The 20572-nt window shown below is 34.7% G+C and overlaps 1 protein-coding gene across 1 annotated transcript in view; it reads right to left on the reverse strand.

The window, feature by feature from the left end:
* The window catches only part of WDR70 (WD repeat domain 70), a 146978-nt gene that overhangs the window by 43457 nt on the left and 82949 nt on the right, over window positions 1–20572 (reverse strand). The window contains exon 10 of the mRNA XM_042825803.1: window positions 12895–13069. Coding sequence (XP_042681737.1) covers window positions 12895–13069 — 175 coding nt within the window. The remainder of the gene's footprint in view (window positions 1–12894; window positions 13070–20572) is intronic.

The following is a 20572-nucleotide window of genomic DNA, read 5'->3' on the forward strand; positions in this document are numbered from 1 at the left end:
TGGCTTTCCTTTCTTTTTTTAATATTATGTAGGTTTCTTCATGCACTATGAGGAAAAACGTACATCATCATTCTCTCACCATTAGCATCCTTAAAATTTATCACAAAGAATGAATCCTTTTGGGTTTTTCATCCTCGCCTCCCCATTTCATTTCAAGCACAGCACTTCACACTTGTGTTTAACAGCTTCTCAATTAGCAGTGGCATCTTCAGAGCATAGCGAGATATGTGAATTGCTGTTTGTGAAAATCATACCTTAAAAATCTTATGTGTACAATCCACTTTTCATCAAATAGCTTTGAGTGTTTTTTTTTCTCCACTGATCATTTACAAACTTTAAACTTTTCATCCAACATCACTTTCTCCTTCATCGTCATTTCTCGTCAATCCTATCCAAATTCCTTCCTGACTCTAAACAGATTTATGTTGACAAAGCCAACAAAGCTACCCCATCATCATTTTCATCAGCCTTTGAAGAAGTATCTATTCTATATTTCTCTTATTCATCGTTGTTGGTTTTTTTTTAAAAATCTCCTGTACATCATCAACATGTTCACTCCATTCCTCACTATTTCCTCTGGTGTTTAATTCTCTTTCTTCCACTTTTGCTGGCTATTTGCCATCATTTCACTCCTTTGGTCTCTGAACTTCTATCTCTATACAGTGTATTTTGAGAAACACTATTTAAAACCACGGTTACGAATACTTTCCTGTTATTAAACCACCTTCTAGCCAAAGGTCTTTATTCTGTATCTGCTGAACATTTTAGTTCATCTTGATATCACCCTATGAATGTTTAACTGGCAAATCAAATTCAGTATGTTGAAACAAAGGCTATTCCTGACTACCATATCTCCCAGTTACCATATGCTTGTGGCTACCACATCTTTCCACATTCCTCTGGAAGATCTAACCTCTTTCTGTAAATCATCATATGAAAAATGTTGTTACACGTATCACAGTGTGTCAGCTTCTTTCTGTCACATATTGGAAAGCATGCTATAATGAATCCAATCAATAACTTGCTGCCAGTACTATTACTTGGACTTCTTTGCCCTCTTTCTATTTTTGAATCCATTTCCTTGATGGATTTCTTTACTTTAGGTGTACTGTCAGTTCCTTTTGTCTTATTTAACAACTGTGTTCTTCCAGTGACTTAAATCTATATTTTGCCTACAAAAAAAATTACACATCTTAATCCTCAAGAACATCTCATCTGTGTTTTTCTCACATAAAGTTAAAACCAACAAAATCACCACTTCTCTGCTTTCCATAATATACATGAAACTATTATGTATAAACATAAGGGATGCAAGTGGCAACTGAGCTTGCATATTGCCTTTATTTTGCTTCTTGGAGTAAGCCTCATATGAACTTGACAACAAAGGGTTTGTTTTCTAACTCATCTTTATTTGTTTAGGAAAACTTGTTTTATATGTACAAACAGACAGCAGCACACACAGAGCCCTGCTTCACATTCCTAATCTTGATGGAACAGCCAAGGAACAACAGTGGACTGTTTAAGTACAGAAAACATATATCATATATCCCTCTCAACTCCTATCCGATTTAGCACCCTGCTTCCACATACAGAACATGAAATCAACAGGGCATATGCACATTTTGCCAATTGAAAAGGCAATGCATGGCAATGAGATGCTTTCTGCTCACTAAAACGGCGTCCCTACTTACTTGGAGTTTCTGAAAAATCACTCAGGCTTTTGAGGGTGGTTTTGAGTATAAACCAGTTCTCCCAGTATGAGGGCAGGAAGGCATGTGCAGTAAGTGTGATTTTCCAAGCCCTGCTGAAGCTGAGCCACTCTAAAGATCTCAGCAGTGTATTCTAGTGACCTCTTGGCCACAAAATGTTCTCCAGAATAGATCACAGACCTGAGGAGGACTACAGGGGCAGAGAACGAAACAAGCTACTGAGCTAGGATATGCTGCTATTTCTAGGCTTTTACTAGGGTATCTGCTGATTAGACTTTTGGCTGGCATGCCTGGATCTCCTGGTGTCCATACAAAACGTTGACCATGATTACTCATTGAACTGGATTTTTTTCAGAATATTTTATCTTTAAATTAGCACAGTACTTTGTAGTTCTGCCATGCTATCCCAACTTGATTCAACATTTTACAACAAAAAAGAAGTATAAATTAAGTTTTAGCACTTAATACAGGTAACAGCTTTCAGCATAAAGCCAAATCTTGCAGATGCACAGAAAAAAGTTAAATAAAAAGACATTTTTGCAAAATCTTACGTATTGTTGAACCCCAATTAAAATTACATACATTGAATAATTTTTTGAATACTCTCTTCAAGTTATTATAGATCAGAATGATTATACAAATTCATAAAATTTATTAAGTTGGGTCTTCATTACAAACTTGCATGCACAGCTAGACACATAAAGACATGGCGGGTACACATGTACACATGTGGTGTGATACCTATATATGTACATAGGTAGCCATATCCAACTCCAAATCTAGTTCTCTATCTCATGAGAAATTTAGAATTTACACAAGGAAGACAGCTGTTCCATGGATGTATCTGATTTCAGTCTGTGTAGTGTCACTATGGCCATATATGAAAACACAGCTGGATAACACTCTACCTATTTCACCACCCTCTCTACTAACTGTTTAACATTAACATCTGTTGAAAACAAGCTTTACGAATTAGGAAGATTGTGACAAAAATCTTTTTTTTTTCCTTGTAAGATATTTTACGTATTTACAAAGAAAGCTTTAAGATGTTAGTTGTGAGATTTATTCCTACAGTTCAAAATAACTTGTACACTTAAGGCTGTCTCGTAAAAAGTATATTAAAATACTTCTCCTTTTGTATCATTGGTATAATTTTGTAACTGTTGCTAAGAGATGATATAGGGATCTCCCACATCTTCTCATCTGTAATCTATGTGAACACAATACATGGATTTTCTACAAATGCTACGTAAAATCTTTAGTTACAGTTAACTAGACTTACAATAAGTGCTAATGAACTGAGGGTGGGCTGTAATTTATTATGGACAGTTCTTTAAGTGTGTTTAAAAGTGTAACCTCGCAACAGTGCACCTTTTAAGACAATCCTCATGTGGAAATAATTTGTTCTTATTCAGAGTTTGTCAAGTTCAAGTCATAACTGGTATAACACTGGCATTACTGATATACACTGTTATGGTTTAATGGAGTAGGCAGCTCAGCATCACACAGCCATTTGCTAGTTCCTTGACAGTGGACTGTTAAGCGTGAGAATGTGTTGATTGAGATAATGGCAGTTTAACAAGAAGAAGAAAAATGAAAAAGTGATGCTTATCACCAGCTGACTGACACCCAGCCAGTGCCTAAGCAGCAGCAGCACCCTTGTCCAACTCGCTCAGCTTTACTGCTGAGCATGATGTCATGTAGTATGAGATGTCTATCTGTCATTTTGGGTCAGCTGTCCTGATCCTGTCCACTCCAAGCTTCTTAGGGACTCTAGGCTTCTCTCTGGCAGTGTGAGAAGCTGAAGCAACCTTGGCAATTAATGCTATCATTGTTCAGCCACTACTAAAACATTGGTGTGTGATCAACATAAATGCATTATACCAGCAAGTAGGAAGGAAATTAACTGTTTTCAAACAGACAAAAGCTATTTCATTACAATTTATCTTTTCAAGTTTCTCAGTTCCTAACATATTAGTGGAGAATATTTGGTATTGAAGCTATAACTTCTTAATGATATGTACCTGAGCATATTCCAAAATAATTCATGTCCATGTTCTGGGTAACGCAAGGAAAAAAAACAAACTACTTCTATCTGTTCTTTTGGATAAATTAAGTTTTTCTTAATTGAAGTTATGAAAATGTTACACACAAACACCAGGCAACATTAAACTATGAATTTCTTAGGCCAGAATTCAATGTTTGTTAGTGATAAGCTACATAGACATACATTGCAATTCCACAACTGTTTATTTTTTTTTAATGCAGCAGAGAAAAAAAACTTTGTAGAAGTTTTAAATTGATGAGATGAAGTCTGTAAGAAATACATTCAAGTATGAAATTGGAAGAAAGTGAAGAGCTTGTAAATTATTCAAGAGATAAAGTAAGCACATGCAGACAGAGAGCATGTAATCTTCACACCACAGATTCTGATCTGTTCCACAGATTAGGAGATGTTTCCTACTTTTTTGTTCTTAAGTAAATCAATTCCGTCAAGTTGTAATAGTTTTACTTTCATACGTATTCTAAAGAATGGGAATTTTAAGCTCTAATAAAACAAACTTAATGACCATGAGTTGCACAGAAATGTACTTTTTATTGCTTTTGTGAAATTTGTATTATAAACCTGCTTCTCGCTACCCTCAAGAAATAGTGACATACTATATATAAACCACAATGAGAAACATTTGGACACTAAACTAGCTTCCTATTAAACACACAACACACAGAAGAATGTCCTTAATTTACTAACCCTATCAGGTTCTAGATCAATTACACGTTCAGCTTGCTTGAGAAGTGCATGTCCTACAGTACCTTAGACACTTCTCTAGTAAGCCTGAGAACTCCAGATCTCACTTCTCATCAGAATAACACACAGCATTCTGTACTTTCAGTTTTTTGCCTTTGCATGTATGAAGCATCCTTTTATCAGAAAGTTACAGAAAAAAAATGCAGATAGGACAATATTCTATAAAATAACAGAAACTAGTTGATGCAGGCTCTTCTGTTTGTGTTTGGAGATTATTAGTTTTTTGTTAATATTAATAACACTACAATATTAATAAACCAAATCATGCAGCCATAATGCCTACTCTTGTCCTAAATTCACTTTTTTTTTTTTTTTTTTTTTTTTTTAAATTAATGTAATCCATACAGCAATTCCTCTAAACAGTAAACCAAAGAAAGATATCACAAAATCACAGAATGGCCAGAGTTGGAAGGGACCTCAAGGATCATGAATCCCCAACCCCCCCTGCCAAGTGCAGGGCCACCAACCTCCACATTTAATACCAGACTAGGTTGCCCAGGGCCCCAACCAACCGGCCTTGAACACCTCCAAGGATGGGGCATCCACAGCCTCTCTGGGCAGCCTGTTCCAGCACCTCACCACTCTCTCTGTAAAGAACTGCCCCTGACATCCAAGCTAAATCTTCCCTCCCTCAACTTAAAACCATTTCCTCTTGTCCTGCAGTTATCTATCCTTTCAAAGAGTTGATTCCACTCCTATTTGTAGGGTCCCTAATTTAACTATTGAAAGGCTGCAATGAGGTCACCCCAGATCTTGAAGACAGGCAGGAATTACTCTGCTGCTTCTAATTTACAATGCTAGTCGGCCTATCCTGCAGCCCAGCGTTTTTTTATTTATTATATTCTGAGACCTTCATCTCTCTCTCTTCATTACCTTACATGTTCTTTCAAAAATATATTTTATAAGCATGCAAACAGAGATTTTCAGTCTATGAAAATAGCGTGTGACTTCAGACATGTCTGTGAAGATTTGTGTGAGTACACTAGGATGGATTCATACCTTCATTATAAAATGGAAGAACTTGAAAGTCACTGCATTAATGTCTTTCCTAAATGCAGAAGCAGTTTGAAGTTGGTAGATGGTCAGAGAAATGGGGGTTGAAGGATTCTTTGCTAGTGGAAAGCTGTCTTTAGCTGTTAGCATCCAAACATTGAAATATTTGAAGTAATTTGAAATGTAATCATTATTGTTTCTTAAGAAAAAAAAAAGCTATACTAAGAAGCCAGTAAGGCTTACTACATAATATTAATAATATTATGAACGTCTTAAGCTCCTTCGTGTTTAAAAGATGTTGCACTGCACAAGCAGTTCATCATCAGGAATTTGTAACTTTTAAACAAGATTAAAGAAAATAGATCTTCTAAATGAATTAATTGCCTGCATTTGCAGACTGGACTTATTTCCCTCCCTCAACTTAAAACCATTTCCCCTTGTCCTGCTGTTATCAACCCTTTCAAAGAGTTGATTCCCTTCCTGTTCATAGACTCCCTCATTTGTTGTTTCAGGAAGGCTAATAGGTAGCTTAATGACAACCTTATTAAGATTGAAATAATCAAGAAAGAAGATACTTCCATAGCATCTTGTCTGGACCACCTATGCTTCAGTGACATGGCTATGTTGTCCCTATAGGTATATATAAGATTGACATAATCCTTTTCTTCTCTAATGACTCTGAATCTGAAGTAAAGTCCTTCATGTTATTTTCATTAGGATGTGTCAGACTTCATGATTTAGAATTGTCTTTCATCAATTGAGCAAACATTTAGATAGTTCTTAACTATAAATGTTTACTGCATAGGAAAGAAATGCACTTAGAAATACAACAGGACACATTTTATCTTAGCATATGACTGTCAGATTCTTTACTGCAACTAGTTTCAGGGTGCAGATAGCAATGTACTGACTAAACCAGGTATATACAAAAAGGAATAATATATGAATCTGTTAATATTTGCTGCTGGCAAGCTTGTGCGTTATTTCCAGTTTCTGGAGCAGAGATCTGGCACATATACGTATGGAATGAAAGGGTGGGATATTATGGATATGGAAAACTTAAGGTAAGTTTGAAAGGGAAATATAGTATATTTGGATATCTTTCATCTCATATTTACACAAGAAATTTCCAGATGTAGCCAGACTACCCTCTTCAAAGCATGAAACCCGTTACACAGCTGAGGGAAACTGGAAGGTTTGCCTGATGTTTTGCTGCAATACTAATTTTTACTAATCTGAGAATTATCTCTTTAAGTTGTTTTTACTAAATATTCCATTTCACTGAGGTATTTCTAATGTTGTGGAAGTCCTGCTATAAACGTAAAAATTATAGGTCAGCAAAACCAAAACAAAACATCCAAATGGAAAAGTGAATAGTCTGTGGTGAATAAATTCTAGCCCGTGTGAAAAGAGCATAATCCTGAATGATGTAAACCATCAGATGCCAAAGACGCATTACAATCTCTGGCTAAGAGAAACTGTAACTGAATAAGTATAAGCACAGTAATAAAGCTTTTAGTAGATGTATACCAGACATGCATTTCAAGAGTTTAGTACTGAGAGCTATGCCTCTGTCACTGTAAGAGAAAAGCATTCAACAACTGTGCAAAGATGCAAAGCAAGAGCATAAATCCCCTCAAAGGATTTTCCAATTAACGGACAAAATATTTACAGCAAGTTTCAGACCTTACTACTAGCTTTCATTAGTCTGTCTGGAAACATTAGCTGTAAAATTCATCAAGAAAAGCAAAATAAAGCTTAGAAAAAAAAAAAAAAATCCAAATAACATCTGGGCTTGGATTCCCAATCCAAAACAAAGGGGTCGCCATAAGTACCCAAAAAAGTACCTCACATGATCTGTTACCTACATCTGCATTTTCAGTTGTACAGCATTTCTTCAAAATGCCTCCATTATTTTAAAAACCCTGACTTAAAAGTTCTCTGCATTTATTCTGCCCGCTACAAAACTAAGCCTTACTAAAACCATTTCAAAGCAAGCAATTGCTAAATATAGAAATGTATTTATCTTCCATTTATAAATCATGCAATTATTTCGAAAATGCTTTTAACATGACTATTGGTAATTAAAAAAGGTGCAGAGCTTACATCTGCTTAACTTCAGAACACACTGCAACACTCCACTTTTCCTCCCTTTATTTTTTGTTGATCAGGTGGTTCTAATGTGTGTGGAAAGCTGGTTATTAAGAATAGCACTTGGTCACATTACTTTTGGGGATAATTCTTTGGGCAGCCCATTAGTACAGCGTTGAATTTCATTTATTATTGTGCATTTTAAGTTCTATAAAATCACTTGGAGCATTAGATAACTAGCTTAAAAGTGAACAAAAATAAATAAATTATTTTAGAAATTCCAAATGAAACCAAGGTTTTAAAACCAGGAAAAAGAGAACAGTGGCAAAGGAATAGATCAGTAGTTGCAGATCCTTGCTTGAAGCAGGAAATAGCCTAAGTAGAATGGAGAAAAACACAGTGCTAAGGCTTTTATGAAACAAGAAAGTTACAAAATTGAAAGACAAAAAGGAAGAAATTAAACACTAGCTGCAGTACCCGAGCTCTGAAACAATTTATAATATGTATTATGTTGAAAATTATAAGCACTGTAACCTTCCCGTTCAGACTTGTCTTTAAAAGGACAAATCTGATTTCTCAGAGATGTCTTCTGAAAACTTAAAGAGTGCAGCCACTAAATGCCTCAGAGCTAATGGAAATTACTCAATGTTTCTAAAAAGATCATATGGCTAAAAAAAGCAAGAACAACAAAAACAGAGAAGATTTTGTGTGTACAAGTTGTACGTTATGTTACTGAAGACTTCACCATTCCTGATAGACTTTGCTGCCCTGATATCCTTACCAGTATTTTTGTATCATGGCTACAACAATATTGCCATAAAATACACAAAGCGTGAAACTAAAAAACAGAATTCAAGCTTTCAAGTTCTGAGATGATATTCATGCAATCCAGAGCAGAATGAAACCAGGATAAGCGGGAGGGAAAAATTACATTATAAGTAGTTTCATTAGGTGATTTGAAAGGCTAGGACTGAAAAAGAACTTTCACTACCCAGTAAATCTTATTTGGGTCAGTGGAAAGCATCTCAAAACTTTCACATTCAGCAAAGAAAATGAGGACAACTTTCTAATTATGACTTCAATGAAATTTCAATTCATTTTAAATCACAATACATTTTTAACCTATCCATCAGATATACTAACAGTCTTTAAAAAATGATTTCAGTTTTTAAATGCCCATATGAATGAGGCATTACGTATTTCTACATAGGAAGAATGGGACACTGAAGTTTCTTGATTGCAAAACACTCTTTGTACTTGATACCAAAGACTCACAGACTCACTCCATGGATCTGTTTCTTCAGCAATATGTATTTCTACTGGTCTTGCAGAAAGCTCTGAATAGGAAAGTATAGGCAAGATGAATCTGAACCTATCTGAACTGCAGGTAAAACAAGTGATTTTACTGCATTGCCCTGTAAATCAACTATTTTCAGGTTGTATCTTATTTTTACCACTAATGTTCTCCAGTCCTCCCTGTTTGCCAGACACTTCTCAATGTCTCAGAACATTTAAATTAAGAGTGTTCTAATATGTTATGATATGATTGACTATTTCACACTATTGTTTCCACTACTCATTGGAAGTTTGGAGGAAGTTATTTTTCATGTCCTTTGAAGCTGTTATTTTAAGCCAAGCTGACAGTGTTCATAATATTTCAAACAAGCTGACAGATAGCTTTGCTAATGTGCACTGTAAACGCACATGTACGTGAACCTTAAAGAAAAACCATGCACTGGCTAAATAACATCATGAGAAAATAATACAGATTTATGATAAAATGAAAAAACCCTCAGAGGCAGATGATTATAATGGATCATGATCATGCTGAGGAAGTTTGGAGAAAGGCAAGGCAGAGCTGGAATACATTTGGCTAAATTCAGCATTAGCAAGTTACCAATGCCAGTGCAATGAAGACACACACACTAAAAAAATACTGTTCCTCTAGAATCATTTTTACTCTCACTACATACAGCTGGGAGATTTGGAATTGCACCAAGAAAATGGTGGAAGCGGAAAACTGAATGAAATGTTCATAGTGTGTGCCATTAGTCAGAACTATGAAATAAAACTGATCCCACACTGAAGTCCTGCTCCGAACACTGCAACTAAATTTAACAATTGACAAATATCTATAGGGTTCTAGCTGCCTCAGAAAAAAAGAAAACAAAGTCATGACTGAAAACAACCATAAATTCTCTTGTCCTTGTTGAAATTAACTAAAAAAAAAATTGAAATGATTATTTGACCACATTATTCCAGATTGAATTCTACACTGAGAAGTAAATATAAAGGATGTCACACTGGTGATGGGAAAGACACTTATAAAATTTATTTTAATTGCAGTGCTCCAGAGTTTATGAACAGTAACTACAATCCAAATCCAGCTCAATACTCTGAGTCAGTTTGCATCATACAAACACTTATACTGCCAATGTTTCAGCTAAGTATTCCCAAGATGCTACCACATATCAGCAGGATTCCTGTAAAGTTATCAAGCCAGGTCTGGAGGAGATAATAAACCTACAACCAGAAGCCAGAAACTATGGGTAAAGTGGCAAAAAAAATTTTTCTGGGAGTTTTGGCATGCAGCATCTGTGAGCTTGTATACATGCATGGGCTTTGTTAGCCACTAGAGTGGCTTGCTACCAGCAGAGAGAGCCATTTTTGCTCTCAGTACTGTTGTTTTCATCATCCTTCTCCCATGGGAAAGCATATGCTTTATGTTTTCACTGTGGCAAAAAGGAACTTCCTTCTATGTGAATTTGCCTCTGTGCTGTAGGAGTTCTTACCCTTTTCAACATTTTAAGGAATATTGTTGGAGTAGTCAACTAACATAAGAGAATTAAGTCAGTCTAGAAACCTCCACAGACACCAACATAACAGACAGTACGTATTGTAGTTATGGTGTGTTACAACATCTAGTAAGAACACCATGAAGGAACAGCGGTATGGGTTTTCAATAGCAGTACTGAAATGTTCTTTGTATTTGTGCTTATAGGTGAAAACAAATTCAGAGTCAAAACAGGTCTTTATTGTATCTCTATGGTATGACAGTACAGTCACAGAACAAAGCTAAAATTTGAAACATGCCCCTGATATCTACTCCACTTTTTCATAAGTGAACATTTTCATGTGTGTCTTTGTGAGCATCTCATCATCCTATCAGGCTAAGTGCTCTCATTATTCCTCTGCAGGGGTTCTTTGTAAATCCCAGTTTGAAAACGTATTCCTCTTCCTTTCTTTTCACCTCTTATTTCCTCTCTCTCTCCCAACAAGTAATGTAAAATGTAGATTTGTCTATTTAAATCATTTTTTCAATAAGGTATGTTCCAAAAATGTCCAATATTAACTATACACAGAGATTCCCAGTGGGTATCAACCGCTTTAGATAAGAATTCCACTTAAAAAAAGAACAGTTTACACTGTTCCTTTGCATGAAAGTGTAGCACATTTCTTAGTGACACCAAGAAAAGTGAAGGCAAAAAATATTTTAAGCTTTAAAAACACAAATTCAAGAACCCTATCAACTTCATTTCCACTAGGAAATCGCCTTAGTCTTGCACTGGCACAGAGAGGTCACCCGTTGGAAATTGCACAAGATGCACAGGATATGTCTTTAAATTATTCATAATCACCTTAAACTGCACTCAATCAGCATTGCAATATGTCACATTATAGACTCACTAAAGTTCAAAAGGAAAAGCACATGAAAAAGCAGACTACCAAGACCACTATTGTTAAAACTACACCAGAAAGCTTAATATTTCAATACTGTATATGTTAAAATAAACAACATACACAGGTGATGAAAGCCAGTCTCTGAAAAATTTATTATTCTGCTAGAACAAGTTTACACTTAGGATGAATTCTCAAGCTTCATGCCATTAGGAAGATTTACTGGGTTTATAGTGGAAATAAAAACAGAAATAAAAATAGATGACAATCCAAAAATACAGACTGTACTTTGAATATGATCAACAGACTTTCTTTTCCTTCCTTACATCTATACATTTCCCTTCACCACCAACAATCAAATTTCATTCAACCTTTTTGGAAAGCTTTCCTAAATTGCCTGGTTGGTTTTTTAAAATTAAATGTTTTGAAAGGTGAATTTGAACAGATTAATGTAACTTGTATTATTCCAATATTATTTCTCTAAAACCATTATTTTGCAACTGTAAAATTTTCAAAGATTTATGATGCCAGTTTGATTCTAAGGGTTTTTTTTCCTTCTGTTATTCCTGTCCCAGATTTCCTCCATGTTTTTACTTTGCCTTCCAAATAATTTTACTATAATTTCATTTTCTCCTCCTATGCATGCTGTGTCTGCATTTTCCCACTGAAGTCAAAGGGAGTGGACATGAGTTCCTTAGGTAAATGGACATGCAGAAGGTATTTACTGAATAATTTAAAAACTAATAAAGTTCAGATTGGTGAATTTGTGCTCCACATTCTAAAATAAAACCCTTGGGAGTAGACTGGTTTGTAATTGCACAAAGCAACAAAGAACAGTGGTTGTTCTCAAGTTCCAAATTGTTCTAAACCAGCAATAAGAGTTATGTATGCAAAGAATGCATACACTTATGAAAAGAAGAAATTACGAATGGACTATATTTCATAATTTTTCACAGCTACAGAATTGGAAATAGTTCCAATTTTGACACCTTATGATCATACTTCACTTCCATAAATTGCTCAAATTTCCCTTTGTAATGAATTCACACTTTGGACAACATATAACATAGGGTATTTAATACACAGTGCTCTCCTTGTCTTCATGCATTTAGATGATAGTCTCCTCTGCCAATCATCTGAATGAATAACTGATTTCAGTATGAAGATTTATGAATTATTGCCTAATGTATCCAACATCTCACATAAAATATAGAAGCATATATATATATTAATTGCATAAAAATAAAAGTTTTTCTTTTTTCTGAAGGTACTGTATCTTAATTGAATAATATTTTAAATATGCATATTGCAGAATCACAGAATGTCAGGGATTGGAAGTGACCTTGAAAGATCATCTAGTGCAGGAATACCTAGATCAAGTCACACAGGAATGCGTGATCAATGTTTACCATTTTTCTAAAACAGACAGACAAGAGTTTCCTCAGTGATGAATAGCAGCACCCTGAAAGGTGTGTTGTAAAGAGCTGGGGAATATTACCATTGAGTTAATTACTTTTAGAAAAATATAAAATACCAAAATTATATTCATCAGATGCAATATTCAGTACTACACACATTAGAGTTTAGTAAAATTATTGTGTATACATGACTTACACTCATATTCCTATCCCAGATCTGGATGGAGCCATCTTGACAGCCAGCTGCAATAAGTTTACCATCTCTGCTGTATGTGCAAGTTGTAGGAATGACTCGTTTGCCTTGAGCGGATCGTGGTTTAAACACACTTTTGTGCTTCTTCTCGTTGTTAACATCCCATGTTCTCACAGTTCTGCAAAGAAATTAAAATAAGAAGTTGTTTTAGAAGAAGTAACTGGATATGAAGTAATAATTTTTATTACTTAACTTCTTTATTCAGTATAAATACCATATAATATTATTGAAATAAAAGTCATAATGGCAAAGTAGCACTTAAAGTATGGCTTGGCAGTCATGAAATACAAGATAAGACACCTTTCCAAATAAAATACATCATATTCACTGATACGTGTGAGGGTCGAAAAAAAAAAATCTTCTTTCCCAAGCTCTGAAACCAATTACTACTCTCAGCTGCATACTTTGATGAATGATGATGCCAATTTTTGTTTTCTAGAAGATTCTTTTTTTTTTGGTTCAAATATGTATGGCCCTGAAAATCTTTGTCTCAGCCACCTTATGCAAGATCATTTGTAAACTGCTGAAGCTTTGAGATTCAAGTTCTCATTTTATCACTCACTGAAATAATTAATGTGGCAAAACACCACCTACCCTTCTAACTATGGCATTCCTCCTCCTATGTTTTCTCAATCAAATGAATTAAACTATGTCTTTTAAATGTCAGTTCTTCTAATTCATAAACAGAGAAAACATGGCAGAATGAGTTGTAGCATATTTTTATGGGAAAAATCAAATAATAGTGAAGACATAAAAGCTCACAGTATGCTACAGGAAATTTACTGAAATGCACCCTTCTTGTTGGAACGTATATTTCAACTACTTTTATCCATGAATAGCTAACTTAAGCCAGGCAGTTGAATTCTGAAGTCCCTTCCAACTGAATTATGCTATTCTAACAATTCAATTCTAACAATAAATACATAAAACCATTTCCTACTGGAGAAATGAGCAAAGGCTAAGACGAAAGTATTACATAATCTGCAATATCACTTCAAACCTGGAAGAAAAAAGTATTCAAAATCCTTTACAAGAATGAAGACTTTAGGAATCAGGCATACATGCTTATAGAAATTGTTTACTAATAGACTGTTTTAGTTGCTTTGGCACAGCAACAACTGACAAATCTTCTTTAAACCTGCAGTATTGCAGACTGTGTGGTTATTCTTCAGGCTTTCCTTTACTTTGAAAAGGCAATTTAATTATTAACTGCAATATTATTGTAGATCTGTTCTACTTACCCTCTTCATGTCTCCATTTCTGAAGTAAAACTATTCTTCAAATACTTATTTATTTGATACGTTTGTGTTTTTTTTTTTAAGTTGAGCTTTTCTCACATTACTAACAAAATACATCCTTTTTCTTCTTAACGGAAAAAGAGTATCTGCCTGGATCTCAGTGTTTCTTAGATACATAAAAACATCCAAATAAGAGAGAACTGAAACACTGAGATACAGGTGGACTCTTTAAACTGTCTTAGATACAAATGTTTTCTGTCCTTTAAATACAAAGAGTTCTTTCCAGATAAAAAATTCAAAACTCTTCTGGCATCTAATGCAGTGAAGAGTTTCAGCATTTGGCAAAGGAAGTAAGAACATTAATTTAGAAAGAAAGAAATCACTAAGTTCACAGGACAACTCATTGTTTAGACTATACAAACATTGCCCGTGATCCAACACTGGTCTCTAGCAAAGTAAATACCACTTTAACAAGGCAGCCATTTTTCCAGAACAAGACAAGACAATGTGGCACAATATTAACGGCTTCCATTAGAGCTACAAGACAGGATACAAAGCTGACATCCGTAATTCCAGGATAAAACAGACAAGAAAGTCAGACAGAAATATGGAGTTATTTCTAATTGCACTTTCACTGACAGTAATCAGGCATCAAAAACCCAAAACAGAATGAATCTCCTGTTGTTCATAATAAAGTCACGATCATTCTCATTTTTAAAAGTTTCCAAATCTGATATCTGCAAAACATCATTTTATTGTTCTATCTGGGGCTTTACCCTAAGATATTTAAGTGTGCTGTGTTTTGTTTGAAGCTTTTGTTTGTTTCGTGCAGGTTGTTTTTTTTTGTTGTTGTTTTTTGCTTTAAGGGAACACTGCATTAAAATTTTGCAGGGTCACATAAAGAAATCTGTACTACTGTATGGAACAAGTTGCCATTCTTGGAAACATTAAAAGCCTGACTTGGCATAGCCATGCTAGGTGATCCTTCCTTGAATTATGGTTGAACTAGCTTTGAACAGAAGGGTAGGATTAGATGATCTTCAGGTTCTTTCCATCCTTTACCATTACATGATCCCGAGATTTCTCTTTTCCTCTCCATGCTTTATCAACAATTATCTTGGTGTTCCATCTTTCAACAGGTACCCACACTCTTTATCCCACTGACATATTTACCCCAAACCTGTTTATTTTTCCAGTTCCTCTCCCTCCTCTCTCCATCCATTCCTTTGAAAATCTCAACTGTATCTCCAGCTCCTCATCTCTTCTGTCTAACTCCTGTTGGAAGGCAACTTTCAGCTACTTCCTGAGTTAGCATTCTCACTTTTCAGATGGCTTACCAAATAACTTGGTTACACACTGAGAAGTTTAATGCTTGTGTCTTCTTATTTGCTGTTTTGATATGTCTCACAAGCATCTCAGTTTAAATTCCGTAACCATTCTCTGATAATCCCTCACCATACTAATTCTTTCCTCCTGTTATTGAAACACTTTTTTTTCTTTTGAACTCTTCAATCCTCCATCTTTTAGGGCTCAATAACCTAAAGTTACTGAGGTTTTGACAGAAAACCATAAAGAATGTTCAAACTTTATTCATTTCATCTATTCATTTCAACTGATAAGAAAAAATGAAGTAACACTTCTACAGTTCTCTCCCATTTATAATGTGACAGATAAAATAATAATAATAATAATAATAATAATAATAATAATAATAATAATAATTGATCCCTAAATCAAAAGCAGTACCAGCAAGTTAGAAGAAAAATATAAGCTTCTTGAACTGCTGCTTCCACTGCAGACTGCTGGTCACACTCCTCCACATCTGAATTACATGCCCTGTTGAAATGCCCACACAGCCTATAATATGTTTAACATCCCCACACTGAACGTGTTTATTGCTGCCTTGATGCTACTGGATCTAACTACGAAACTAAAAGAAATCTTTTTAAAGAAATAATCCAGATATTATTTATAAACATATCAATAACTTCCAGAAAGAGCCTTTAGCTTTTGAGCTAAGACTCTTTTGTATCTTCTTTCAAGTCAGATCATTTAAGCGTTTTTATTCTTTTCAGAAATATTTCCAAATATTCCAATATTTCAGTTTTATTTAAAAACTGAACATCATACTGAAAAATATCTCATAATACAATGAACAAAATTCTTCTTACCACATGAATCAATCTCCCCTAGTATCTGACTTTACCATGACCAATTACAACACCAAGTGTCTACACTACAAGTTTCATATTTTCTCTAAAACTAGTGATGGACTGGGACTCCAAAGAGACACTTTCACTGCTGCACTGCATAGTCTGAGTATGACGTACACTAATTAGTTCTGACATTCCTCTTTTACTCTCCATGCTCTGTCAATAACGATCTCAGCATCCTGTCTTTCAACAGGCACTTTGATGCTTTGCCCCTCTGTACTGTTTACTCTTGAAACTTATTTCAGTCTTTTTCCAGTCCCTTTCCCTCACGACATCTAATCCTGCTCAGAATTTAACTCCTCCAGTTCTAGCTAGAAGAAAAGACATATGCAAGAAACGAAGCTCAGAAATCCAAATAATTTACCTTTGGGGAGCATGTCTTTAAAGTGGCAATATGGCAAACAAAGGATAACTAACACTGCTTCTGTATTTTTTGTACCCTTCTGCTTTTGACACTCAGTTCACTATGCCCTACCGTAGCAAATTCAGTGACAGCAAGGATTTGGAATGATTTTATGTTAGTGGCTTTTTTGTTATTGTAGTTGTTTGGGGGTTTTTTTCTGTGTTTTTTTTCTTTTTTTTTTTTTTTGTCAGACACAAAATAATAACTGAGATAGCATTATCTAGTCCTATTTTCACTTCCTACTCTATCTCAGGTGCAATTCAATATTAATATTGATACTAATAAAATAAATTACCATTGGATTAAATCGGATTGATGCTAGGAGACACCAAAGGGTCTAAAAAGCCACTTATTATTTCCTTAAGCCTAAAATAACAGTAGGCTGAAATAGTAGTGCTGTTGTACACTATGTTGCAGCATTAGGAAAGTATAACGATAATATTTATCTGTTGATAGCTATAACCAAGCTATTTTTGAATTCCACTGAAAACAAAAGGAGATCATTTCCTGAATGCGTCTCTTAGCCCCTGTCCATTTCCCTTCTTCAAAATGTTCAACAAAAGTTTGTTATTTAGTGAAGGCAACATATGTGGAAATATTTTTTCTAAACCATTCCTCCAACAGATAACACTTATTTCATCACAGCCGATTTTTATATACTGAATAATATGCACAGTCACAAATCTTTTCAATTCATAAATTTCTTTTCAAAGAAAACTTCTGTGAAATTGGCTCCACATACATGAGTTTAAACTTAACTTTTTAAATGGTGTATTCCACATCTGCAAAACAGATTTTGTAAAAGTTTTTATATTTGCCAAGAGCAATTCAAAGTAACTTAGAAAAGGATGGGAATGTTCTTTTGGAAAGGTAACGTGGATATTCTCCTGACCACTGAGAAGTTAAATGATCCATACTTAAATAAACAACTAATTTAATTACTGGGATCTTTTTTTCTTTTCTTTCTTTCTTTCTTTCTTTTTTTTTTTTTTAAATATTATTCTTCCCATGAGTGTTTATTCTCTTCATTTTTTACCCTAATATTTTTCTAATGTTCTGATTTAGTCAAAATTTCTAGTATAATTAATTATTGAGTATGTTGCTGTATTACATGGACTATTAAAGGTGTTTATGTAGCTTCATAACCCAGCATGCAACCATAAAAAATTTATCTAAGTCCTGATTCATCAAGCCATTCCAGATTCTAAAACTATGTTAACAGTCTGCTGAAATTCATAGAATGAACCAACTTAAACACTAAAAATCTGTCAAATTCCAGTGAGTTTTTCTACCTATCCTATCCTCGATACTTCTACTAGAATGCAAGTCTCACTTGTACAATACTGAATATTACAAGGACTACTCAGAAAGTAACACCTTCTCTTTTATTAGGTTGGTCCAGGATGTCAGAGGTGGATGTTGGTGGTATGGCACTAGAGGTTGAACTTTCCCACCAGTCTTCCATTACATGTTGGTGCTGTGTGACAGATGGCAGCAGACGGGCAGTCTGACAAAATGCCACTGACATGGAAGTGAGTATGAAGTGAAGGTGCATCACTGAATTCCTCCATGCCAAAAACCTGGCACTCATTGATAGCCATCAAGTTTTGCTGAATGCTTATGGAGATCAAACAGTGGGTGTGAGCACTGTTTCATTTTCCGTGGCAATAAATCAGAGGCACTGCTTTTGGAGCAACCTAAGTATTATCATTTAATGTTAATACTATTTTATGTAGTTTATCTTTTATCAAACCAAAAGTTTGACACAACAGAATGCATTACTTCTACAAATACAGGGAAGGCTTTACACTGTACAACTAGTAACTATGTTTTAATGCCTATCTTTGTCATAAAATAAAATGTCCACCTTTGTGACAAAGTTTGTCTAAAAAGGCTACCTTGGAAAGCTGTTAGATACTTCAAAATCATAATATAAATATTGCTGCAATGGAATTTACTTGCAGAACACAGATTTCCAAGTCCAACTATCAATCAAAATGATCAAAAATATATTTTTAAAAAATCATAGAATCACAGAATCACTGAATCATTTGAGTTGGAAGAAATCTTTAAAAGTCAGTGAGTTCCAACTCCCCTGCAATGAATAGGGATACCTACAGCTACATCAGGTTGCTCAGAGCCCCATCCAGCCTGATCTTGAATGTCTCCATAACATTCAAGAATGCGTGTTAAAGGAAGCTCCTTTACAATGAAAGCCACTGCTCCTAAAGCAAGGTTTTTGTCATCTTTCTTAATGAAGTACAAAAATAATTACTGAATTCCTCCAGCAAAAAGGTGTTTACAGAACATGGTGAAAAACAAAGCAGAATATGTAAAAAGAACAGAAAAATAAGAAATAGCTGAAATGTCCTGCTACAATGCACTTTGTATATATGTCAGTACAAGAACATGAGAGCAAGAAAACTTTGAATATTATACTCTCTTTGCCCTCTTTCAGTGAAACTAAGTTAGTCTTCTGTTAACCACATGGAACACAATGAAGTTTAAACCACTTGCCAGACACTGAATAAAATGTATACACAAACAGATGGTGAAATACTGAGAAACTTTCCAAACTTGTCTGGCAGAAAAACTTCTACATAAGCTACCAGCAGATGACACAGTTAAAATAATTTAAACCAGAGTATTAGAAAAGCCATATACAACATAAGAAAAATCATAACTATGAAAGAATCAGCCAAGAAAATAGTCGCAACTTCATAATTTATGCAAAAGCAACGTAAAATGAAATATTTGATGAGAGTACATTACAAAAGACCAGAGAGTTCTCGATAGAGCATGGGTATTGTGTATAAAGGAATGGTGGAGACAACTATGGAGAAGAAGCAAGAACCATAAGAATCTGAAGACAATACTGCTCTCCAGTATCTGCAGCAGAGTCCAGTGTATTCAAGTCTAAAACAATCTTTGCTGTCACAGTATTTCCCAATTACAGCTGCTCCTCTGAATGATGTGTATGTGATGACAGTGTATTCATGTTATTACTTTAGCTCTAAAAGACCCAAGTTTATGTAGTTACTTGGATGTCTGATGTCCAATATCCTACTATTACATTCTTAGAAATATATATACTCAAATTTTGATAATACCCTAAATCTCCCATATGAATAATTTTAAAACTAAGGTTGAAAAGTCAAGTTTCTTTAAAAGGAACTGAAGTTATTACATCAAATTTTTGTAAAGGCCATCAATTAATCAGGCCTACCATATTCTGCCTATAATTTCAGAAGCACTGGGCAATTTCAACTGCAAATTTAAGCAAAAAAGTGGTTCTTCAAGTAGATAAGCTACTGCATCATAATGTATTCTAAAGATTCTGAGGGGTTTAAAATTAGACAAGATCAGTAGAGATTTTGGCTATTAATTTTGTGCTTGCCAATTCTTTTTATGTAAAGCTGAATATCCTTAAACTGTTTGCACTGTTGTATAGCTGGACTGTTTATTTGCTTGTACTGTAGCAAGGAATATCACATGAAAGCCCATGTCCCTGTCTTCAGAGAAGAGATGGAATCAAAGAAATAGAAAGTAAGGCCACAGAATTCTGACCTTATTCACAACAGGAAAGATACAGTTCTCACCAAGAAAGCTATTGATTTATTTTAACCTCCCTGCTCATGAATATATACTTTAAGCGTTTCTAACTTTCTGTTTTTTTCAATTTGAGAACATAATAATATTGTTTTAAAACATTTTGAATTCTTCTCAAATGCACAGAATCAGTCATAACATGAGACCAGTGACAGAAG

This window comes from Centrocercus urophasianus, unplaced genomic scaffold (assembly GCF_019232065.1).
Source record: "Centrocercus urophasianus isolate 14NV4802_14NV808 unplaced genomic scaffold, USGS_Curo_1.0 seq_25, whole genome shotgun sequence".
Taxonomy (NCBI): Eukaryota; Metazoa; Chordata; class Aves; order Galliformes; family Phasianidae; genus Centrocercus; species Centrocercus urophasianus.